This window comes from Talpa europaea, assembly GCF_964194135.1.
Source record: "Talpa europaea genome assembly, chromosome: 2".
Taxonomy (NCBI): domain Eukaryota; kingdom Metazoa; phylum Chordata; class Mammalia; order Eulipotyphla; family Talpidae; genus Talpa; species Talpa europaea.
Genome location: NC_140068.1, coordinates 5,601,455 through 5,619,377, shown reverse-complemented (window position 1 = coordinate 5,619,377; position 17,923 = coordinate 5,601,455). Strand labels below are relative to the sequence as shown.

At 40.4% G+C, this 17,923-nt stretch overlaps 1 protein-coding gene across 1 annotated transcript in view; it reads right to left on the bottom strand.

Annotated features, from left to right (window-relative positions):
• The window catches only part of CCDC170 (coiled-coil domain containing 170), a gene marked incomplete at both ends in the record, with an annotated part of 72,411 nt that overhangs the window by 15,491 nt on the left and 38,997 nt on the right, over positions 1-17,923 (bottom strand). The window contains 3 exons of the mRNA XM_084228798.1: positions 856-1,029; positions 5,181-5,381; positions 14,689-15,006. Of these exons, the coding sequence (XP_084084924.1) occupies positions 856-1,029; positions 5,181-5,381; positions 14,689-15,006 (693 nt within the window). The remainder of the gene's footprint in view (positions 1-855; positions 1,030-5,180; positions 5,382-14,688; positions 15,007-17,923) is intronic.

Here is a 17,923-nt window from a genome sequence, read left to right as displayed (position 1 = left end):
TTTCCCCAATGTCCAATAATTATACTAATAATTATATTTTTATCCTTTTCATCCACTTATTCATTTATCTGATCTAGACTGTTTCCAACTCTTCCTTTGAGTGAGTGAACAGTTAAGCTCTTCTCCTCTCTTTACTTTCTAGTGCAAAAGAACTTAGAAAGGCAGAGACTGGTAGATGTTACCCAGTTCTCCTTTTTCTCCTATAGAAAAAAAAAAAAACAACAACCCAGTGGGCTTATTTTTTTTAACCAGGTAAATGACTACCCAGGGAAACTACTACACTTTACAGGCTCCCTTGCAGCTAGGTTTAGCCATTGGAATCCACTCTCCTTGTGGAACAGAAACACAGGTTCATGTAGCAGATTCTGGGATCCTTCACTTTAAATCTGCATGCTATGCTCTTTGCATCCCTCTCCTTCATTCCTTTGTTCTCCAGTGTCTGGCCTGGAACATAGATATAACGGTTCTAAACACTATTTTAAACTATGAGGATAAGGAGCACCCTGGAATGCAAATTGAATGGGCAAAATGGGCTTGTTTCCTTGCAAACTTTGAGACCCAAACAGCCACACTCATCCTAAGAGGCCTCCCTCCAGAAATTTATGTGAGAAGAAACAAAACAAACCACTCCTATTTAAGCCACTGTTTACTCTGGGTCTCCATCATTCACAGTCAAACATGACCTTAGGCAATATACTTACCATCTCTTCAGACTTGACTCAAACTCTGAATATCTATGCTTATAATGTATTTTTCAGCCACATTTGTAAATAAGTTGAGGGTAAATTATTTTTCAATATTTAAGTTTCTCAGAAATTTCTCCTGTCAACACTGGCAAATTTCAATATCCCCTACCTTTCTCTGTAAATTGTGGGCGATAGTCTTGTTTTCAATGACGGCATTGCTCTCAAGGCGGACCAGCTGCTCTGTTCGAGCTAAAACTACATCCAGACGCATGTCAAAGCCAAGTTCAGCAGCCATCTGGTCCAGTTTCATTTTCTCTGAGAGTTGATCCAGAAATTTAAGATACTAAAACCAAGAGCAAGAATGAAAATGGGACACAAAAATAAACAGGTGATCTCACAGCATCCTTTTCTTTTCCCAAGTTCATAGGTTGTTCTCATTAAACCCAGTACAGAGTCCAGTCCCTGATCCCAATGTTTGGTGATGGATTCTGGGACCAACCTGCCAGTTCTGTAATCACATTTTCTTGACTCTCCTGGTCAGTGACCTTGAGGTCTAATCTAGGATTAAACAGCTTGCCAGGTAACAAGTTTGACCTGCTCCTGAGTACATCCAGCTTGGGCTATAGGCTCCTGCCAGGCTAACCCAGCCCCTGGGGTTGAATCATGTACCTTACTTAGTGTGAGCTTTTCATCGAAGGGAGCCCTGGCTTCAAAGGTGGAAAATGACAACTTGGCCATCTGTCCTTTTATTCTTCTTGGTTCTACAGAGTACTCCAAAACCAAAGTTCCCTACACAAACCTATCTGATGATGGTTTTGTTTTTAAACCAGTTAAAATTCTTTAGAAAATGTCTTTACAAGTTCTTTGTATATCAGTGTTAAAGGAATAACATTCCAAAATGCTATAGCCACACCAAGTAAGTCAAGGTTCATAGCTTAATAGGCTAAAGTCACAAAAGTGGCCTAGGGTCGCCCTCCACCTGATGCCCACAGTTTGTCTAGTCATGACCAGACACAGAGTAATGCTTACTAAGTGATTGCTGGATGAATAAATCAATCAATGAGCTTTCTATGCCATCATTTCATGATTTGGGTTCTATCTTTGAAATGTTCTTTTCATCACAATAATTGCTCATCCATCTGGCACTTTCAGGAAATTATAGGTTTAAATAAGTATAACTGATGACCAAAGCATACCAGTTTAAAACCCAGAACTATCTATATTTTAATCAGCAGGATAAAATTATTTGTATGTGCTTTCCAATATATTAGCTAGCATACATAAAATTTAATGGCTTTTTTCTAAGTGGCAGTCATTACAAATATCACTTCTTGTCTGCTGTGACAAGGACATAGGTGGCTTTTTCTTTGAATCATCAGTTTGTCACTTCTAAATCCTGGATCAGTTCGCCCTTTGGGATTTTTCATTTCTTATCTATGTAAAAGAAAATGAAATAACTGCTATTGCCTATATTTTAAATACAACAAAATTGGTACTTTGCATGTGAAGGTCAAAAGATCTTTTTCCATTTCTACCTGTGACTCGTCCACTTATCATGCAAGAGTCTACCTCAGGCAAAAAGGGATTAAGACTGGTCCAAGCCAAGACCCCACAGAGAAAGCAACTATTTCAAAGATCTTGTATATGCCTCAGAAAGTTAAAGATGCTGGAAAGACTGCTGCATATTTTGTTCATTTGAACCACAGTTTAAAATGAATACATTCTGTTCTATTTTGTGTAAACCTCAATTACCATATTTAAGTCACAACTCTGTACAATGTTGTTTTTCAACTAAATGCTAACTAGTCTCACTAGGACATGCATTTCATAGATAGGTCCTTGCAAAATTTACCAAGGACAGACTCTGTTTATAGAATTTGTTTTCATAATGGAGAGTTAGTTTGGCTTAATCCCAATTAAAAGTAATGAGTCATTATAGTGAAGGAAAGGGAACAATCACCAATCTACCTAAAATTCTTGCCTTTGATATGTTTCTTCTACAATTTAAATAATGTTCATTGACTCTCGCTCTAGACCTGGAGAAATCAAGGGGAATAAAAAAAGACCTCCCTTAGCCTCAAGAAGCCTGAAGTTGGTTGAAGAAGATGAATTTAATTAAAAGCTAATACAGTAAGGGTGATAAGTGCTGTGGCAGAGGCAGGTACCTATAACATGAAAAACTAAGTTTCTTAGGGAAGAGGAAGTGGTGTTGAAGCAGAGTCTTAAAGAGACAGTTATTTCCAGGAAAAGAAGGCAAGGAGAACATCTCTGTAGAAAGATGATAGCCATGAACATTATGGAATGCCTGTTTTTCACAAATTTGAAGGTGGAGATCTTTAGACTCAGTGAGTATTCTCTCCACACCCTACAAGGTCCCTGCTGATCCCTGGAACCTCTTGAGTTTGCCATCTTGGCTGGAGAGATTGCAGGTGAGAGGGCGTGTGGAGAGAGGAAGAGGCCAGGTCACAGAATCACCTTTCATCCATGGAAAGAAGGAAGCTGCACCTAATCCTAAGTGTCACAGAGAAGTTTTGACCAGTTTGAATATGGAAAAAGATAAGATTAGACATTCATTTTTTTTTAAAACCTCCCTGGTGAGAGTAGGGAAGGCAGTTAAAAGGTTGTTTTGGTATGCCTCGCAAATTTTAACACTGCTCTGAACCAAAGCACTACCACTAACACAGAAATGTGGCAAGGGTGAGTAAATGAGATATAGTAAGGAGATAGCATTTGCAGTGCTTAGGAATTTATTTAAAAGAGGGAAGTGTTGAGGAAAACTCTCAGGATTTTGGCTAGGGCAACTGGATGCAGATTACCTTGCTGTCACTGGGCAGGAGAAGGGCAAATTTGAGTAGGGGTAGTCATCTCCATTTTGATTAGTGCAAGTGTTAATGGAGCATCTACGTAAAGATGTCCAGCAGACAGGTTTCTTCCAATTCAATGTATTATACCAAAGTGCATATTTTCTTTCAGACTCAAATTTTCAATCAAGACATCTTTTTCAGATATTTGATAGAGAAATTTCCTGCATTGTCCCAAATTTCTCAAATCTATGCCTTATCTTCATTCACAAAACCAGCAGATTTCCACTCAATCTTTAAGGCTCCTATCAAATATCTTATATGAAGATAACTCCTTTCCTCACATAGAGAAAGAGGAAGGAAGCACTGACTTCTTTATCCAAGTTCCTATTGCATTTTATACCTAGCTCTATTATCATCCTTTTTGTACAACTGTGTCTGGTTTGCCTGTCTCACACCCATTGATACCTCTTAGGCATCTAGCCAAACCTCAATGCAGGCATAATGTTTCCTCATTGTTTTTAAATATAAAATAATGAGAATGAATGAATTTCCAGGGTGTGGACTTTTCAACCTAAGAGTATTTTTCATGCCAACTCCATACCTATGCTCTTGATTGCTTACCTTTTCTCTACAGACTCCTGTGGCCTGCCAACATACATTTTCCCATCCTGTCCAATAACAGCTTTCTTTAGCACTATTTTCCACAGTTTCTGTTTCATTCTTCTTTTCCTTGGTCATCAGACTTTGCAGTAGTCTACTTCTAAGTCTCTGCACTTAATTTTCCAGTCACCTGTCAGCTCAATGCAAACTGGATTCTATTTACCACTTTACTAAAACAGTTTCTTGGAGATGGACTCCCCAAGGTCAAACTGGAAATATGGACCCCTTTTCTTCTCATTCTACTCTACTATGTTCCTTGTTATTTCTCAGTCTCTCCACATACTGCTACTTCAGCTCCACAGCATCATCATATTATCTTTCTAAAATATTGGGAAACTCAAAATCTCTTATTACATTTCATTTTTTACAGAATAAAAAATACTTCAGATAATAAAAAATACTTCAAATAAATACTTACAGAATAAAAAAAGTCTTCATAATCCAAGCCATTCTAGTCTCCTCTCCATGCCACAGTCCCACCAAAAAAGCCACTTTCCAGCCATACAGGAAAAAGCACTCTGTGTTCTCTGAACAGAGTATGTAACTTGCAAGCTTTCAAACTGTATCTCCTAGAGTAGCTAACCCTTTCTCCACTAAAATCCCACTTTCTTACTAAGATGAACCTAATTATTTCCTTCCTATATTATTTCCTTCCTTATCTAAAAGCCATCACTCCTTTCACAGGTCTCCTATAATACTTTATTAATCAGTACATTTATTATATCACTTAGAGCCTTATAGTACAGCAAATCACTTGAATGTCTGCCCCCTCTATTGTATTATGAGCTTTTATAGACCAAACACTGTGTTAATCACATCTGAACTCATACACAACAGGCTTTCAATAAATACCTGTAGAGTTAATTGAATTTATCTGAATCAAAGACACTCCAAACAACAGGAAGAAACCCCCCAAAATATCCACCTTTCCTTGAAATCCACTCAGGACTCAGGACTTAACTGATGCATCAACATACTATAAAATTCAACTATTTTCAAGTAAAATTTTATACTGCCCTCAGGTTATTACTTTTTGTTTCTCAAAATTCAAGTTGTCTCGCAAAACATCTCCAGAAACCAGCTCTCCCTCCAGGTGTGTCAGCTGACCCTGAAGGGTATCCAACTTGTTTTCTGCCTTCTGGGCCCTCTGTAGAGCTTTCTGGTGAAACCCAGACTCATTTCCCAACTGTTCAACAAGCTCAGATATTTGGGCTTCAAGCTGGGAGACCATCTGGAAAAGAAAAAAAATAAATAAAGGATAAGCTTTGCTTTAGATGCTACAAAATGCTAAAATCTAGTGCTCAGCCCAGCAACATAACTATTTATAATGCCAATTTCCAGATTCTATGTACAAATTAAATTAAAAACACAGGTAATTGATAGCTATATTTTCCTCTGTTTGAAATAAATCTAAATTCATTTTCTAATAAAACATTTTGATTGGCATTTTAATTTATAATTCCTTTAAAAGTTTAATCAAAATATTTATGAAGTTTTAAAACTTAGCTGGAAAGAGTTCCAACAAACATTTTTTATTTGTATATATTTTACATCATTCTGCATTTTTGTACAATGTATGCTTTCTCTTCTCAGGTGTAGTCTCCATAAAATTCCCACCACCGATTCACCCATGCACCATCACCATAGTCCCTTGTGCTCTTCTCTGCCATGTTTTGATCCCTCGCCCTTCCCCCTCCCCTGCAGAATGTCTCTGATACATTTTAAACCTATGCAAGTATCAGCAAAAGAAATTTTCATTAAAATAAAAAGACAACCGACTGAGTGGGAGAAAATATCTGCACATCATACATTGACAAGTGGATGATATCCAAGATCTACAAAAAAAAACTCATACAACTCCACAATGAGAAAACAAATAACCTAACCAAGGGAATGGCAGAAGAACTAGTTGCTTCTCCCAAAAAAGACATACATATGGCCAACGGGCACATGAAAAAATGCTCATTTTCACTAATCATCAGGGAAATGAAAATCAAAACCTCAGTAAGATAACCCCTCACTCCTGTGAGAACAGGCCACATCAGAAACACCAGGAATATCAAGTGTTGGAGAGGATACAGAGGAAAAGGAAGCCTCATATGCTATTGGTGGGGATCTACACTGGTCTGATCCCTGTGGAAAACAATATGGAGGTTTCTCAAAAGATTAAAAATAGGGCCTCCCTGGTGGCGCAGGGGGTTGAGAGCAACGCTGTAAAGCTGTCCGCAGCCTCTGTAGCACTGGTTCGATCCCCAGCCAGGAAGCAACCCATATGGCTCAGCAGACCTCTCCTGTCTCGCCCGCTGCTCCCCTCAGCAGTGTATGTCGGTCAGTCTGCCTGTTCTACTCCCCGCTCTGGTGAATCCTCACCCCCCACAACTCTGGCCTGTACCCCTGTTCTTGTATGTATAAATACATGAATCTTTAAAAAAATATATATTAAAAATAGATCTACAGTAGAACCCAGCCATTCCACTTCTAGGTATCTACTTACTACTTCAAAGGGATACATGTACTCTTATGTTCACTGCAGCACTATTTATAACAACCAAGTAATGGAAACAATCTAAATGCCAATGACAGATGAGTGGATAAAGATGATGTGTATGTGCACACTGGAACACTATTCAAATAAATAAAAAAAAGATGAAGTCTTGCCATTTGTGACAACTGGATGAAACTGGAGAGGTTTATGTTAAGCAAAACAAGACAGAAGAAAAAAGACAAATACTGGACGACTTCACTCATATGTAGAATATACAAAGAGAAAACAAAGGAACATTAAAAAATGAAAGAAACAAAAATAAATCCTAGAAATCAGACTGCAGAATTGAGGCTATAAGAAAAATGAACTATGGTGGAGGATTATTGCTGCTCTGGTGGTGGGCAAGGTGTGGGAACATACATTTGAAGAGGTATGAACCTACACCCTTAAAACATATACAGTGCTGTAAATCAAGACTCCCTCAATAAAAAAATTAATTATAAAAATAAAGATAAAAAACAAATGCACAAAGTAAGTTTTATTTTTAAGTTGTTTCCCTATTTTTAAAAAAAACATGCTTGAAGGTGAGCAAACATTTAGTTGTTTTCAAACATTTTGAAAGCACAATTAAGACTTGTTCTTAGTTGTCAGAGCTTGAGTTGAAGACCAAAAGGTATAAATCAGCAAAAGAATCCTACTTGGATGTAACCAATGTTTCTCCAATCCTCATGATTACATAGTAATGCATGCCACTGTAAAAGACTGATTTAGGACCAAAAAAAGTATAAATGAGCAAAAAATAATCCCCATGATCCTATCATTCAGAAGCAACAACTATTAATACCTTTAAGTAATTTATTTTTATACATTGCCAATTTTTAGATTATATCACACATGCAATTTTCTTCACACATCAGGTAGTAAACTCCCAGTTGCTGGAAAGGGCTGGAAGCTGACCAGTCATTTGTTAAGAATGTTATAGGGGAAATCAAAGTGGTACAATAAGGAAGGTTAGACTACTTGTGCTCTAAACTCTATAATCCTTTCCTTCTACGGCTCTCAAGGTCCAGGCCTCTAATTCAATTAACTATGTACTTCTGTGGGTGCTTGAAATCAGACAGTTGATGGCAAACTGCTCAGCACTGCATCTGAGTAATGATGTTTCCCATGGAAATTCTGAATTTCATTACAGAATGTGAACCTGAGAACCCTCTTCTCATATTTCATCCTCTCAGGACTTACTAACTAGGAATAAATCTGATCTTAATGCAAGGGAAATGGTTTGCGTATCTTGGCACAACAAAGAAACCTACAAAACCAAAGGTCATCACGCAATACCTGTTTGGTGGGGGGGGGGGGTCGGAGTGGGGAGCAGGGAAGACTATTAAACACTATTATATTACACAAAGTATCAGGTTTCTGCACCACCATAAATGTGGCTTCACATTGCCCTCCAGGTAGGAAGTGAGTCTGTCCTCAGGAAGAGCCTTCCACACTTTTCCAGCCCCACTGTTGACCTGGCAAAGAGAATGACACCAAAGAGATAACAAACACAAAAACCCTTAGCAGGAGAGACTGCGAACTCTGTGATGGCACAGCCACAGTCGGCACACTGCAGACCTTACAGAGCAAAGCAAAGTCTTCCATGGGAATCAACCGAGAAAGACACCATTTTGACCACGACACCTCAGTCAGCTAGAGTCGGCTAGACTAAGGAGTGATAGTGACCTGACAGAAGAGGTGACATCTTGATGAAGGGCAGACTGTGGGACAAGGAGCTTGGACTCAAATAGTCCTGGTTTCCAGTCCCCACTCACCTGTATGTTCGCTGAGACCAGGAATTCGAAGTTCACAGACTTTAATAGGATCAGATGAGCTGGTTTAGTAATCTGAGTAACAGAGTATTTCACACCTAAACAGTGTAATCCCCAGAGAAAGGGGAGGTTCCAGGTTCCTTGCCCCCCCCTGAGGAAGGGTAGAGCTGGGCAGGGAGGAGAAGCTAGTAGAGGGCGGAGCAAAGACGGGGTGAAGGACAAGAATGGGATGAAGAGAAAACCTGGAGAAGCACATGAGACATGAGACATGTGAAGAAGAAGCAGCACTTGCTCCTCAGCCAGAGACTTGGGGGACACGGAAGGAGACACCTGAATGGAGAGACCTGTGGGGAGGCTGAAGATGGCAGCCTATACCTTGACTTGTATTTTGATTTTGCTCCTTTCCTTCCAGACTTGCCCGGCCCCTTCAGCCCCTTTCCTGTGGGTCCCTGGCAAAAGGTGACTTAGACTTGTGGCAAGCTTTTGCACCTCAGTGGCCCTGGTTTGGGCCAACCCTGCTTGGTGGGCATTTACCCACAAGGGATGGATAACTTGGGTGTTTCATGGGGAAATTATTTTAACTACACTCTTTCTCATTGCACCCTAATTGTATTAAAGTTCTTTTATACTGAAGGTCTTATGTACTTGAGTATGTTTGTCTTTATGTGGTGGATGGCAGAACCCATTTAGAGCAGGCAGATTTGGGGGTCCTAGGGTGTCCCCTCATTCTACCCACTAACACACCCACTAGAAGCTCAACTCATTGCATGCATTTTTATCTTCAGTATTGTGACACCGGGAGGTGAGTTCAGCCAGTCCTATTCTTTTGTCATAAAGAATTAAGAGGGCCCTTCAAGGAATTGTACTGAATCACGTTTCTCTGATAATCTTCAGCCTGTAGAGCCTGTTTTTCAACTAGAAATCTTTCTAGAATGGACAAATAAGGGATAAACACATTGTATCAAAGATGACAAAGCACCTCCTGCATCCTCATCCTTGGGTCTCCCAGGATGTGCTGCAGAACTTGAAGATTCAGCTAAGTGTAACTTTTAAAACCACCAATAGTGGGAGTGCAAACTGGTCCAACCACTATGGAGAGCTGTGTGGAGATTTCTGGACCTACTAAACATAGAGCTTCCATAGGATCCAGCAATTCCACTCCTAGGTATTTACCCAAAGGACACAGAAACATCAATTCCAAAGAGCACCTGCACCCCTATGTTTATAGCAGCACTATTTATAATAGCTAAGCTTTGGAAACAGCCCAAATGCCCAAAAATAGATGACTGGATCAAGAAGATGTGGCACATATGCATAATATTATACATCTATCAAATCTTCTTCTATCAAAAAAGATAAACACATGCAATTTGCAGCAACATGGATGGTGCTGGAAGGGGTCATACTCAGCAAAATAAGCCAGAAAGAAAAAGAAAAATATCGGATGGTCTCACTCATAGCAGGAATCTAGAAAACTTAAATAAGGGACCAGGAAAATGAATATAAGAAAGTGAAAATCAAAATCAACAAAAAACTATGAACCAGAGATACTTTTGGGGGGGTGGGAGGTGGGAGGGGAGGGATTGGGGTCAGAATGGGGGGGTTGCAATTGTATGAGGAATATAAAAATAAAATTTAAAAAAAAAGTAAAAAAAATGCATAGTATAAAAAAAAAAATTAAAACCACCAATAGGTAGAAAACTGGACTGCGAGGAACCCACCCAAATGCCCTGTCAAGATTCTGGTCTCCAGAGAGGACCAAACAGCTGAGAACTTCCCCACAATCTCTGCATCACAGAATTTAGCTTCATAAGCTTATTTAGGTCAGTGCATATGATGACACCACGTCTTTTCAGAACTAAATCTACCTAAGTTTATTCTAATAAACTAACATTCCAATATGACTAAGTTCTTGGGAACAGCAAATACCAGTACCTGGGTGAACATAAGTGTTCTGCCAAAGTTGAGCATTTGTGTCTGTTTTTCTCACCAAGAAGTCTAGAGAATCAATAAGCATCTCATTTTCTTTGTCTTCTTTTTCTTAGTATCACGTGTTAAGATAGCCTCAATACACTGTGGGACAAAGTGTGCAGGGATCTCAACACTAGATAAGTAGGGATGGAAGGAGAGGGGGAGATTATAATAAAGAATACATACCCCAATTTTTTAAACAAAAGGGCACTAAAGTAAACTATACTTCAAAAACAAGCAGCTTGGAAATAAAGTCATAATGCCCTACAAGAATTAATTCACTTCCCAAGGACAAGTAGTTATTGATTTCACCAGAGAGCACTTTGTCCTAAGATTAAATCAAATGGAAGCACAAGAATTCTAAACTGAAGAAAGAAGTCCTTGGTCACCTAAGGACCACTGAAGGACCTTCTGGACATAACTCTTTCCTAATTATCCAAGTTGCAGTTTCTACTTAGGAAATACAGAAGATAAGTTATCAGGTGCCAGGAAGAGAACATCAAATTCTCCTCTCTTCTTGGCAGTGTGTGTGGACAACACCGGATTGGCTGACACTATCCCCTCCACCTTGTGTATGTTAACTTTGTTATGTGTTGAATTGGATATTCCCCAAAAAAGATATGCTTAAATTCCCCAGTACCTCCGAATGTGACCTTATTTGGAAGTAGAGCATTTGCAGAGATAATCAAGTAAAAATAAGGTCATTGCAGTAGATCCAGAGCTGCCACTTCCTTGTAAAAAGAGACATTTGAACTCAAGAGACAGCTTAAGAAGAAGGAAATGTGAAGAGGAAGAGGAAAATACCCTCCATAAAGCAAGGAATGCCTGAGGTCACCAGAAACCAGGTGAGAGGTATGAACTCAATTCTCCCTCACAGCCCTCAGAAGAAACCAACTCTGCTGACACCTTGATTTTGGACTTTGAGCCTCCAGAAACACAAGACCAGAAATTTCTGTTGCTTAAGCAGCCCAGTCAGTGGTGTGTTGTTCCGGGCCATCCTACGGAAGAATGCATAATAGTGGCTGGGAAAGCTAAATCCTCTTGGCTCTCCCAGATACCCCTGGCATCCAAGGGTGACCGTGTAACACAGCTTGAGACAATGAAATGTCAGTGGGCAGCGGCTGAGGCTTCCAGGTAAACATTATCTTCGGTAGATTAAAGAATTAAGAACAGAGTAGAACAATGAAATCAGAGGCGAATTCAGCAAGACTGCAGAGCACATCCGAGCTCCTTTAGGGCACAAAGCCGGATACTCACAGCTCCCAGATTAAGAAACACCCTCATGGAAGAAAGAAAGCCTTAGGTTTGCCCAGAGCGGAACAAAAGAGCTGTCTAGATAAATGTCTGCAGCGTGATTTGATTTGTGTTGATATTTAACTTAGGAAAGGACATAGAACTCCATGGTCACATCTTCTGTGCACATAATTCTCATTCACGTACTTAGCCAGTCAGGAAGCATCTAAAAGGAAGAGCGACGAAGGATTTGCCTCAAAATTAGAAACTGAAATCTGGAAATGTCACAGTTCTATGTCATTGTGCAAGAGATCGTTACTTCAAAAACACCTGTTTGGAGGAAGTTTGCTGAAGTTTCAAGGCTAAATAGCATCTAAATACTCATTTAGAATTCCTAGAAGTAGAATATTCCTCTGATACAGTGGTTTGAAATGGGGTGATAGTCCTTGCCCCCCGACCCCGAGGACATTTTACAATATCAGGAGATATCTTTGGTTGTCACAAAGTAGGAGGTAGGGGCAGGGTGCTACTGGTATCTCTGGTATCTAGTGGGGAGTAGCCAGGGATGCCGACAAACATCTCCCAATGCACAGAACAGCCCCCACAAACTGTTCTCCAGTCCAAAACATCAGTAGTGCCAAGGCTGAGCGCCCTCCTTTAAGATATAATAGAGCTTTTAAAAAGAAAATTAGATTTTGCTCTAAGCAGAAAAGCAAGGAACAAGTAGAAATGACTTATTGAAAAAGTGTGGGTGGTGTCCTGAATCCTACTGAGCACTGCAAATATAGGAGAGTAAAAATGAATAGCAAAGGGGTAAACAAAAAAAGGAATGTTCAGGAAGAATGAGTTGACATGAAATGGAGAATTTGCCAGACCAAGCCTGACCCCACCACTGGGTCTTCGGGGGGGGGTATTATTCAACTGTTGCTGTGTATGTAAACCACGGCCCCTGGCAGGGGGAACACAGCCCCCTCAACAAGCAGATTCATCAATTTGTAAAGCTCCCATTGTTCAGAAACATTTCTAAGACAATATACAAAATCCGTTTTCTCTTGATTTTACTTGAAGATGAGTCACACAACACGCCAGCTATATGCCTGATTTCAGGCTTTTAAACAGTGAGAGCATCTATTGAAAAAAATTACAGGGTAGGAAAGGCAGACAAAGGCACTAAAAAGACTCTGAATCATCCTAATTTTTTATGGGGAGTGGGGGGCAGCCTACCCAGTTCAACCAATTCCTTTCATTTTGCTTTAGAAAATAAACATATACATCGTGCTGACAATTTTATGCTGTGCTTCACATGCTAAAATTAAAATGGCTTTTGGAAAAATAGAAGGGAAAAGCAGTAATTCAAAGAAATGAAATGGCAAAGAACCTTTGGCTACTGGAAGTAACTCAATCACTAACTTCTTTCCCTAATCCAGTAGCTAGCTATAGGAGCAGTGACGCACAAGAAAAAATACTCTCGGAGATCAGCAACTTGGGCTGCTCCTAAAGCAAAGACAAGCACTGGAGAATTTGCAAATGGAATGAAAATTTTTGGTCGTTACAGTAAATTTATAACTGCACCCCTGAATTCTGAGTTAGCCACAATCTGAAATTTCAGGCACATCAAAAGACACAGAGGTGTATTTTCTCCCTTGGAACAAGCATGAACTCAGTAGAAGAAAGAATTCCTAAGGAATTCTATTCCTAGGGAGTAGAAGTAATAATTCCTAAATAATTCCTTCTAACATAGAATTTGAATATTATTTACTTTAAAACCTCATTAATTATGACTTTAATAGTTGGGATTTGGTGATCATTTAAATGGGATCTGGGCTGAAGCTGGCTCTGCTAAACAATTTTGTAGACATTGAGAATTATTCATAGTATAAACAAGACAATGAAACTAAATAGACTTCAATCATATTTGTGAATTAAACCAATTTTCTTCACTTCTCATCAAAGAATGATCTACACACCACACATTATTAAGAGGAGGCGGGAAGGCGGGGTGAGGAGGTGAAGCAAGGACAGCAACCGCCTAATATTATTATTTGTCAGTGTGTTAAGAACTTAACTTTTTTTCATTTAATGCTTACAGCAAGCAACAACCCTCCAAGGCAGACCTGTCACAGGTCTAGGAACCATTATTTGCAATTCCAAAATCCAAAAGGATCGGACTGACCACCTTTCCAGTAACCCACTGTCACTGAAAGCCTGACCTGATGGGTTTTTAGTGGCCAACCTTGACCAGACGTGACCAGAGTGCACTTGTCTCGGGAACCAGGGATGGTGGGGCTGCTCGGGGGCAGCTACAGAATCATGAATGTGGCTGATGAAGGGGTGTTGCCCCAGACCCCATGGCAGAGTATGTGTGAGACAGCTTTCTCTGTGATTTTTCTGTGTGCTATTTACCTATCTAAGCCCTGAACAATTCTGAATTCAAAACCATATTGACACACCCCCCACCTTTGCACATAACAAGAGTGGCCTCTGGGTCAACCCCTGTATGGCACGTCAGGGCACCAAATCTCAGAGGCTGTTGTCTGAGGCAACGACCCTCAGTCCCACTGAGGTGAGTGCGTGCATGACGGGTGTGACTCCAGAATCTATACCACTGTGCCCTGAGTGGCCCCCAGACGCCTTAATATAGCACTGAAAGTAATACGAACACATTTTAATGACACTTTTAACTAGTTCAGTGGAGATTGCTAAACAAATGAGTTTACTGCTCTTTAAAAGTTCATAATCAGGGCCTCCTCGGTGGTGCAGCAGGTTGAGCACAGCGCTGTGAAGCTGTCTGCAGCCTCTGCAGCGGGGGTTCGATTCCCGGCCAGGGAGATACCCACATGGCGCGGCAGACCTCTCCTGCCTCACCCACTGCTCCCCTCAGCAGTGCTTTCGTCTGTCTGCCTGTTCTGCTCCCTGCTCTGTTTCTGGTGAATCCTCTCACCCTCCCGCACCTCTGGCCTGTACCCCAGCTCTTGTATGAATAATTTTTTTAAAAAAAAAAAAAGGTCATAAGCAGCCACCAGCCAGCCCCTCACCTTTTTCCTGCTCTCCTCCTGGACGCCCATCTCTCGGATCCTCTCCAAAATGGCGTCCTCTGTGGACCCAGCCACGCCCAAGCCGCCCTCAAGGAGAGCAGTGATTTTCCCCCTAAATGAGGAATACTGGCTTTGCGAGGCCGTGGCTGCCTCCAGACTGGCCTTCAAACTCTTCTCCAGGTCACACGAACTTTTCCTCAAGAGGTTCAGCTCCTGCTTCGAGGCATCCCAGGCCCGCTGCCCAGCAAGCAGCCTGTCTCGGAAAATTTTAACTTCCCTTTCCAGAGCTTCTCTTGCCTCTGCAGCACAGAGCAAGTCCTAAAATGATTCCAGAAAGTAAGAGAATAACATTAGCACCCAGTGAAGGACACCTATACTAACTTCATTTCCCTAAGTAATCAGTGACTTGAGGATACTTGTTGAATGCTTGCTCCAGCTTTAACCTCAATCCCCTTGTCTCTTGCAAAGGCTGTGTCAGGTGAATTTAGGCATCTAGATAAGAGAAGGGATATAAAATCTTGGCTAAAAAAATAAAAAACGTGGAAGCCATTTCTCTGTGGACCTCTGAAAAGAGTTAATGACAACACATCTTTGGCTAACATATAGTAGACTCAACTGGCACATAGTCTATCCGTTCTTGACTTTGGCATACATGGAAACTAGTTTTGAATAAAGGGTAGCAAAAGTTGGTACTAAAAATTATTTCAATAAAGATGCCTCAATAATATTTAAAATAACAGAGTAGTAGTCTCTTATTAAAAGTCATTGCATAGTAGAGAATCAGATTTTTCCTTCAATAGTCATTGATTATGTATCCCCTTGTCTGGTAAAGAGAACACTAATATTTCTAGCTCCTGAAGAAAAGAGACAAATACCGAGTCATTTGGTGGGTAGAGGGATTCAAAGCAGAGAAAATAGAGTGTCACACAGAAAATAACAATTTTAAAGAATATAGTACATATAATTTAGGTTCGTTCAAGTAACAAAGATCATCAAAGGATATTGCCTGTGCACCTAATTCAATTTATCATAATCTAAAATGGTCCAAAGGGACGTAAGGGGACGTCTTTAACATTCATAAAAAAAAAAAAAATCCAACCCACTTGTTGATATCAAGTTCCAAAATACATGAATTCACATCAAATAACATTAAGCAGCTGGTTAACCTGCACTGCTGTAGTACTGCTACATAGTTAACTATCAAAAAAAAAAAATCTTGTTTTTATTAAAAATAATGTTGGGGAAAAAATATCTAAAAAGAAACAATATCTTTAAATAACAGATTCTCCCCTTGAAACTGGCCAGTAAACCTTTCAGGCTGCTAGTTAAAATATAACCTTTTGTTAGAACTGGACTTTAAAAGGGATTTCTTTCCTCCAACAGCTTGGAGATGGGACAAGTGTTACTTGAAAGGGTACTTTTTATAGAAAAGAAAGTATCTTACTCTTTTTTTCTTATGGTGATTTTTTTTTTTAATCCAGGAGGTTTCAGATATCAACTTGTAAGGAAAGTCATGAAGTGGATAGGTAGGGAAAGAGGGAATAAGTCAACTAACAATGCCCTTATTTTGTTGAAATTTTGTTGAAAAGCAAGGGACCTTGCTTTCAAGGTCCTCCCAACAGCTTCATTTCCTCATTCTCTTTGCAAACTGTTCTCTTTGCACAGGAATTCCCCTACTGCTGCTAATTAAATTATGACCCTTAAAGAGTCAAGGATACTTGACTACAAATATAATATTTTAACACTGAACAGATTTACTTTCAGAACATAATAGCTGTTCAATTAGAGTAACCAGTTTCAGCACAGGTAATAATAAACCCACAATCTAATGTGTGGTTCAAAAAACTCCTCAGCAGTGTATTTCAGTGGATCTGCTTGTTCTGCTCCCTGCTCTGTCTCTGGGGAATCCTCTCACCCTCCCGCGCATCTGGCCTATACCCGTTCTTGTAGGCAATAAATAAATCTTTAAAAAATTAATGTCATAAATGCAATAATCCAGGTAGAAAAGTGAACCCTAATCCTCAACAGTTCTAAGTCTTGTAGATAGTATGTTTGCTAACCCCTATTGAGAAAAAACCCCTAATGAAAAACAGGGGCTGTTTCGATAGCCAATAGAGTGCTATTGTTAACCATATATTTACCCAAAAATGTTCAAAATACACAAAAAATATATCAGACACATGGAGTTCCTGGCAGTTTGCAGTAAATTAATCAACTGGCAGTTTACACCAGGAGACCAAGAAACACAAAGCATTTCAGCTAGGAGGAATTTTTCCACCCCTACATCAGATGTTGTCTTGCTGCCTTAGAGACAAGGACCAAAACAGTCCCCTTTAACAAGTCCAGCGCACCAGCACTTCTGTCTCATAAAAATCAGAAAATTCATTTGTCATCGTGGATTTAGTGGGACATAGGAGCTGGTCAGGTTTCTCTGCTGGCCACATTTCAGCCCAGTGAACCACAAGCTCTTTCTCCCATGAAAAGCAGATTCAGGCACCCATGAGGAGGCCTTGGGCACAGCCGCTCCCCTGATGCTCTGTGAAGTGTTTCAGGACTCAGGGACACTGGGATGATCCGCTGAAAACAGATGTCCTCAGACTGAAGATGCAATTACCTGCCCAGCTATCAGAGCGAGCAGCCAGAGTGGAGCCTGGTTGCATGGTTACCTCAAGGATACACCGAAGTACTATGACATGGGTGTTGCCGGTGGAGACCTGGGACCTCAGTCAGATCGCACTGACACACGGGAGGAGAAGCTAGCAGCTCCGGAGCCAAATAAGGGCTGACCTCCGCAAGGAAATCACATTTGCAGATGCGGTTGGGCCCTATACAGATGGTGGCGAGGATTAATTCTAAAAAGTTTTTTAATTAACAAATCTTTACGGCCTCCCTGGTGGTGCAAAGGGTTAAGACACAACCTATGAAGCTGTCCACAGCCTCTGCAGCGCAAGTTCAATCCCCGGCCAGGGAGCTACCCACATGGCGCAGCAGACCACTCCTGTCTCACCCGCTGCTCCCCTCAGCAGTGTATTTCAGTCAGTCTGCCTGTTCTGTTCCCCGCTCTGTCTCTGGTGAATCTTCTTACCCTCCCGCACCTCTGGCCTGTACCCCAGTTCTTGTATGCATGCATGCATAAATAAAATCTTTAAAAAAAAAAATCTTTAGACTCAGGCCTACCGCACAGCAAATGAATAATGACCCCTTCAGACTTAATTTCAACAAAACATTTGTAAAT